Raw genomic sequence first — 7,536 nt, 5'->3', positions numbered from 1 at the left:
GAGATTCGATCGTCGGTATACCTATACCTTGTTCAATCTCGTTACCGGTAAGTCTCTTTACTTGTTCCGTAGCACGTCATCGTGTGACTAACTCCTTAGTCACATTGAGCTCATGATGATGTTCTACCGAGTGGGCCCAGAGATACCTCTCCGCCACGCGGAGTGACAAATCCCGATCTCGATTCGTGCCAACCCAACAGACACTTTCAGAGGTACCCGTGGTGCACCTTTATAGTCACCCAGCTATGTTGTGGCGTTTGATACACCCAAAGCACTCCTACGGTATCCGGGAGTTGCACAATCTCACGGTCGAAGGAAAAGACACTTGACATTAGAAAAGCTTTAGCATACGAACAATACGATCTAGTGCTACGCTTAGGATTGGGTCTTGTCCATCACATCATTCTCCCAATGATTTGATCTTGTTATCAATGGCATCTAATGCCCATGATCAGGAAACCATGATCATCTATTGATCAACGAGCTAGCCAACTAGAGGCTTGCTAGGGACACATTGTGATCTATTTATTCACACATGTATTACTGTTTCCTGTTAATACAATTATAGCATGAACAATAGACGATTATCATGAACAAGGAAATATGATAATAACCATTTTATTATTGCCTCTAGGGCATATTTTCAACATAAGGAGGCATGAGATGAATGCTACGCCCCATACGCATCAACCCTTCGCCCCCGATTTTTTTCAAGGAGATCGTCGTGAGGTAGATGTTGGTGCTATGATTTGAATTACTATGATATGAAAAACGTTGCTAATCGACCCTTTCTCCCCAAATGCAAGAACTCTCTAACACAATGTTTAGTAAATTTAAATGTTCAGTCCCTCAAATTGAGTGTATGATGATGCAGAATACTACAAATAGGACAATAAGATAAGGCCCATGTTGGGTCTACCCATAGGCTAATTGTCTTCACGTCGTTGACCGTGGACTCGCCTCGTAGCACTCACTATGATGCATTGTAGTTTGTTTTGTTTGGGATGTTCCAATAATTTTTCTATTTCGGGATCCGATTATTCTAGTTATTCTTTCCCTTTTATTGTGTTTTTTCTACACGATTTTCTCCTTTTTTATGTTTCTTAGTTATATGTTTATCTTTTCATTTATATATTTTTCAATTCATGTTTTTTAATTTGTGAACATTTTTATTCCGTGAACTTTTCAAATTCATATTTTTGGAACATGTGTCTTAAATTTGAACATTTTTTAATTTGTGATCTTATATCCGTGATCTTTTTTCAAAATTCGAAATATTATTTTAAAATTCACATACATCTCTTGAATTTGTGAATATATTTAAATTTTGTGAACATTTGTTTTTTCAAATTTACAAACATTTTCAAATTCATTTATGGAATTCACAAATATTTTTAGTTTGCAAAAATTATTTTTTATATCACCAACATGTTTGAATTAATGAACATTTTTTTTTCAAACCCATGAAAAAGTTTTAATTTCGCAAAAGTTTCCAATTCACGGAATTTTAGAATTTGTGAACATTCTTTAAGTTTGGGAACATTTATCTAAACTCGCGGACATTTTGCAAAATGTATATTGTTTTGAATTCACAAACATGTTTGAATCCAGTAAAACTTTTAAAATTAAAATAAAGCAGCCAAAATAAAAAAAAAACCCACCGGAATATATAAATTCACGGTCATTTTTTGAATTTCTGAACATTCTTTAAGTTTGTGAACAGTTTGTTCGAACTCGGGGACATTTTCCAAAATACTTATCTGTTTTGGTTTCTCAAGCATGTTGGCATTCAGTAACACTTCTAAAATTAAGATAAAAGCAACCTAAATAAAAAAAAACCCAGAAATGGAATATATAAAAGTGAAACACCAAAATATGAAGAAAAAAAGCTGAAAGAAAGAAAAAAAAATCTATACCTAATAATAAAGCGGCTATTGCTTCCGTCGAAAAACCCACCACATCATTTTTATAAAAAAGCCTCCGTATATTTTTGTTATTCAACCTGCGCTTCATCATTTATCTGCAACGCAAAAGAAAAAAAACGATTCGCTGTAAAAATTATACCCGTACGCATCGCCTCCTCCCGTCGACTCTGGGCCACCCTGGCCTGTGCCCAGACCGCCGTCACACCACTCGCCGCCGCGGCCGACCTCAACCGCCACCGCTGCCGATCTCAACCCACCCGCCTCCGCGGCTGTACCTCTCCCTGCTCACTGCCCCCATTGCGGCGCTCGAGCGCATCGCATCGACCCTGATCCACCCTGGCATGTGCCCAGGCCGCTGCCACACCACTCGCCTCCCTGACCGACAACCACCACTGATGTCGATCTCAACCCACCCGCCTCCGCGGTCGTACCTCTGCACGCTTGCTGCCCCCGTTTTGGCGCTCGAGCACAGCTTCTGGATCAAATCAACGCGACAGCTACAACGACTTGGGATGATGCGTCTGCTCGATGCAGAAAGGCGGCAGCGCGCGGATAAAGGAGCGTCGGCGCGAAGTACTTGTAGGTGGAGGCGGGCCTCCATGGCTCACACGGGGAACTCCGAGGTTTGGCGTGGCAACGACGACTCCTTATGGCCAGATAGAGGCGTCTAACCCTTGCTCCCCTCATCGTATCCCCTCCTCCGGCAGGAACTCGTCATCTGATGAGATCGCCTCCCCATGCCTCCAACCGTGTGCCAAGCACCGGCAAGAAATTTTGTTTTGTGGGAATTTGTTTGCTGATGAATGAATGTATTGAATGTAAGATTGCATTGTTGTAGAGAGAGAGAATGAAACACCACCTTTAGTTTGTCATCTGATCTCACATTCTCTACCCATGAGTGAAATAAGATAACAGTCCATTGATCAATTCACGTAGCCTCTTTGTTTTGCTTTGCTTGTCCCGCTCAATTTCTCATGATGGTGGAATTAACAATGAACGAATTGATTTCTCAACAAAATAGGATATGACTGACTACATTAGTTAGTTAGTTTATTATTTTAATAAATCAAAATAATTATAAAAAGATTAAAAGCGTGTGGTATTTTTTTTCTTCCGTTGCAACGCACAGACCCTTTTGCTAGTAGAAAAAAAAAGCGTGCCGGTGGTTCTCGGACACGCTGTAACAGCGCGTGCTGGGCTTGGCCCAATTAACTGGCGAGACGGATCGCTATAACCGCTCTACCTCCCGACCCCCTCACCCTCGTCTATAAATAATGCCTCAACCCTAACCTTCTCCACTTTCTCTGCCCCCTCGCCGCCGCCGCCGCCGCCTAGGATTGTCGCTGCCGGACACCAGAGAGCGCGGTTCCCGAGCAAGCCCTAGCCTCCCACGATGGTGCTGCAGAACGACATCGACCTGCTGAACCCGCCGGCGGAGCTCGAGAAGCTCAAGCACAAGAAGAAGCGCCTCGTCCAGTCCCCCAACTCCTTCTTCATGGTAAAACAGTCCCCTTGGAATCTTCTCTTGTGCGTCTTCTTTTAGGCACCATTCTCATCGGTGTTCGTACAGCGTGTAGTGTACAGTAGAAAACATGTCGCCTTTTCGTTGCCTAGATTTTTCATCTGATTTGGAAGAATTCTGCTTCGGCAGGCTGTTGGTGTAGCCTGTCATTAGTCTTGGCTGAGCGTGTTTTTCTGTGATCAGTCTTGAATCATGCCTTAGTTCTGTCAAATATATGTACCCTTGCATATATGTCAACCAATCTTCTAGGTATCCGAAAATCTCTAGGCTAGTAGCGAACAGTATATTGCTGTTCTGATCTGAGTTGTTTTTGTGGATCCAGCGAATCATGTCTCCTACTGCACATTCCCGTGTAACTTAGTTCCCCCACTTATCATGTAAACTGCTTATTATCTTTTTGTTATTATGCTTAAGTTTGACATTTTTGTTTTTGTTTTGTTTGGATTATAGTGGTTCTAACTAATGGTCATGTGTTGACTTTTTCAGGACGTCAAGTGCCAGGGCTGCTTCAACATGTAATTCTTCTTCACATTTTGTGTTATTTGCAAGTGCATAGTTCAGTAGGTTCGTTTGCTACTGATTAGCCTTGGATGTTCATTTGATAACAAGGCATCATCATTCTCTAAAAACGTTCTTGCTATTTTTTTTGTAAGTAAATTGGTAATGTGACTGGGCTGCCATGTACACATGTGCATAGTCTGTTGTACAGCTTTGTGTTTTTGTGATTTGGTACTGTTTTCTGTCACAGCATATGCTCTATAGGTTAATATAGAAAGGATGAAGATGCATTTTCCAAACATGATTTTGTGTGTTTTGGTAAACAAGCCATGTAACACGCTAGTTCAAATATAATCCTTTTAAGTCACTGTGTTCCTACTGCTGTAATTGTTCGACAACTGTATGTTGAATCATCAGTCTCCCCTGCCATTTTACAAAGTTATCTCAAGTACTTAAATAGGCAATAGGTTTATACACCACATACATATCATTTTTCATCTCATTTGGACCATAGTCTGCTTGCACTGATTTACTTTGTTTTGATGTTTGTAGATCATGCTTTTACTTTAACATGCTCTTTGGTTACGCCCCATATTTTTTGTGTGTGGTGTATCGCTGAACTGTTCTTTTCTGTGATTGCAGCACTACTGTGTTCAGCCATTCCCAGACTGTTGTGGTGTGCCCAGGCTGCCAGACGGTGCTCTGCCAGCCAACGGGTGGCAAGGCCAGGCTAACCGAGGGTTGCTCCTTCCGTCGCAAGGGCGACTAAACCTGAGGCCAACTGGAAAAGCAAGCCGTTATTGAACTGAGGTTTTTTCAAGGGTGTTGGTCTGAAAATTTTGCAATGTCGGCAAAGTGAACCCATCTTTGGTAATTTGATATCTAGCTGAAGCAATATTATGACACTGTACTATGTTCAGTTTGGGTTGTGAGATCAGACTAGTAGTACCTGGCAATATATGTGGTTGTCTTTGATGAGTTTTTATTCCTTCTCATGTTGCTTGTCCTCTCTGGTATGACTTTGAATCATTTGTTGCTTGCATTTTCTATTTCTGTGTGTTGCATTATTTCTTGCCTCTTTGATGGTAAGTTGAACTCCAATGATAACATCAAAACACCCCTAAAGCGGAGGCTGGAAGCGGAATGGAAGTACAACCCTGTGGCATGTATTTGGTTGGAGGCGGTATAATACAGGTGTAAAATGTTACAGGGTGACAGAAAAACAACATTTCAAATGGGGCCAAGTGCCTCGATGTAACGCCTGTAAATGTCATATGTTTGTCTGCTGAGACTGGTGATGCAGGAATGCAGATTATATACCCAACAATGTTCAGGAAAAGGGCAAAACCCCGATACAAGGGTAACCAGCCCAATAACGTGCAAAACATGTAGGCTATGACCATGCATACCCAAAAACAAAAGAGCTCTGAATTTTAAGATGTACTCCCTCCGTTCCTAAATATAAGTCTTTTTAGAGGTTCAACTAATGGACTACATACGGATGTATATAGACATACTTTAGAGTATATATTCATTTATTTTGCTCCGTATGTAGACATCTAGTGAAATATTTTAAAAGACTTGTATTTAGGTACGGAGGGAGTATTTACTATTTTTGAATCAAAAGTATAATGTGGTTTTTCACCCATTTCCGTCGGTATGTTCGTCTATGTTGAGACATTCAAAACGTCTTATAATTTGAAACCATATGCAGTCTAAAAGATAGACCAGTGCTATGCATAGAGGCTGGTTCGAACCTGTGGTTTAAAGGACAAACTCAATGCACAGAAGCTCCCACACAGGATCTTGCGAAATGGAGAGGCTGGTTTGAAACCAGGACCTCTTACAAGTGCGGAGAACTTCACCAGGCATGCCCTCGGTAGTCCATGTTGAAATATTCGAAACATCTTATAATTCAGAACGTAGGTGATGCCTCAAACCACAACTCAGGGTACATTATAACAGTTCAATACAACCTTTGGAACTTCTTGATCCAGTGTTTCGCATATGCCTGACCGCTATCTAGTTCTGTATCTTCTAGGGGCGAAGACTCAAATCCTCAACTCTTGATCCAATCTTTCAGAAACGACCGCCACTGCATCGTGTGTGCTTGAAGCAGCATAAGAGGATCCAACATAGCCGCCAGCAGTAGTTTGAGCGTACTGATCAGGCCGTTGACTTAATGCATTCTCCGCTAGTTCACGCGCAATCTGAACACAAAGCAAGAAGAAATTGTAAAAACATCCCAATCCTTTTTATAATAGAACAGGGGTTATGGATGTCATGTAAAAAAGAACAACCTTTAGCTCCTCAGGGATAGTCCATTCAGATTTCTTCGTCACTCTGTTGTGGTAGTACCTGGAACAGCAGGATAGTGAGACTTTGGAATAATGAAAGTCCATGATTCCGACCAAATAAGAAAACACTAGCGGCGAAATAAATTCAGTACGAACTTACTTCCGTCCTTCATCCGTAGTATGTTCTTTCCAGTCAGTTGTCGCATCCGCCCTCTGTTATGTCAACGAAGGTATGTAATGAAAGCCATAACATCCCATTTAATATAAACAAAAGAACAAAAAGCAAGCACTGAGGTGAAATTGTACTGCAAGGCACTAACATGATTCTTCAGATAACGTATGCACTGCCCTCTCGAGGAATAAAAACAAAGAATCGTCGACAATAATTGCAAGATATTTATGATAAAGAAATAGAACAAGGTAAGTAAAATGGGAAGAAAGCAATTGCACGTATCATATGAAACAAATTAGGATGTCTCTATTGCTAATGTTGTTGATGAAGGAAAGCATAACCATGAAGTATTGCTCCATTGTGTCCATCAATTTTTTAAATTTAGATGCCAGCCGTGTGAAAAATGTAATTAGTGCATAAAACACAGGCACAAATTGCAGAAGTTGGCCATGCTACCAATGCAGATAAATAGTCACCTTATGCAAGCAAAGTTCGGAAGTTCTTTTTATTTCAGGTAAAAATTCTGCAGTTTGATTACTTTAAGCTTAACGTCACCGTAAGTAGTAATAGCACAGGTGTGTTTTACTCCCTCCGTACCAAAATAATTGTTGTTGGGGAAAACTAGTCAATTATTTTGGTACGGAGGGAGTACAAGGTAAGCATCAAATGACAAACATGGAAATTTAAATGTTGGTAAAATTGAAAACAATATGTTGAGAATAGAGAATGAAATTATAGTCAAAACTTCATGAGAGCAATGACAGCAGTAGGAAAGCCAAGAAATAAAAACTCATCACAACTGACCTCCAAAGGTGTCATCAAAAATATACCAAAGCATGCAGCATTGAATGTAGAATATACCAAAGCATGCTACAGGTTGCATTCATGCTACATGCGTGGTGCAGGTAGAACAAGACCAGATTGAGGCATATGGTGCCCAAGTTGCGGAAAATGTGGCATCTGCTCTGACATCCCCATGTTAGCTTCTGGCATGTCTTGATCAACAAGTTGAAACGGTTGCCGCACAGGTTGCATTGCATGAACCGAACAAGCTGAAGAGTCTGTTGTCGAGGACCAACCAGGCTAAACTGAAAACAGAGCACGAAATAGCAATAATAAGCA

The 7,536-nt window shown here is 40.9% G+C and overlaps 1 protein-coding gene and 1 long non-coding RNA gene across 2 annotated transcripts; one reads left to right on the top strand and one right to left on the bottom strand.

Annotated features, from left to right (window-relative positions):
- Positions 1–3,193: 3,193 nt before the first annotated feature.
- On the top strand, positions 3,194–4,930 carry LOC123447807 (40S ribosomal protein S27). The gene is made up of 3 exons (XM_045124488.1): positions 3,194–3,423; positions 3,934–3,962; positions 4,588–4,930. Exons 1-3 carry the CDS (start codon positions 3,319–3,321, stop codon positions 4,712–4,714), a joined length of 261 nt encoding a protein of 86 aa, XP_044980423.1. The 5' UTR covers positions 3,194–3,318; the 3' UTR covers positions 4,715–4,930.
- Positions 4,931–5,834: 904 nt separating this feature from the next.
- LOC123451154 lies at positions 5,835–7,236 on the bottom strand. The gene is made up of 4 exons (XR_006632102.1): positions 7,219–7,236; positions 6,403–6,455; positions 6,246–6,303; positions 5,835–6,155 (listed from the first exon to the last, which is right to left on the bottom strand). It is a non-coding gene; the product is annotated as an uncharacterized LOC123451154 (long non-coding RNA).
- Positions 7,237–7,536: the final 300 nt, after the last annotated feature.

Source organism: Hordeum vulgare, chromosome 4H, assembly GCF_904849725.1.
Source record: "Hordeum vulgare subsp. vulgare chromosome 4H, MorexV3_pseudomolecules_assembly, whole genome shotgun sequence".
NCBI classification, from domain to species: Eukaryota; Viridiplantae; Streptophyta; class Magnoliopsida; order Poales; family Poaceae; genus Hordeum; species Hordeum vulgare.
This window is presented reverse-complemented; position numbering and strand designations above follow the sequence as displayed.

What these genes read in the sequence shown, in the direction of transcription:
- LOC123447807 (XM_045124488.1), top strand. Translation starts at nt 3,319, where the DNA reads ATGGTGCTGCAGAACGACATCGACCTGCTGAACCCGCCGGCGGAGCTC. An exon ending in CCCCCAACTCCTTCTTCATG is followed by an intron (nt 3,424 to 3,933) that starts GTAAAACAGTCC and finishes TGACTTTTTCAG; the next exon opens with GACGTCAAGTGCCAGGGCTG. An exon ending in TGCCAGGGCTGCTTCAACAT is followed by an intron (nt 3,963 to 4,587) that starts GTAATTCTTCTT and finishes CTGTGATTGCAG; the next exon opens with CACTACTGTGTTCAGCCATT.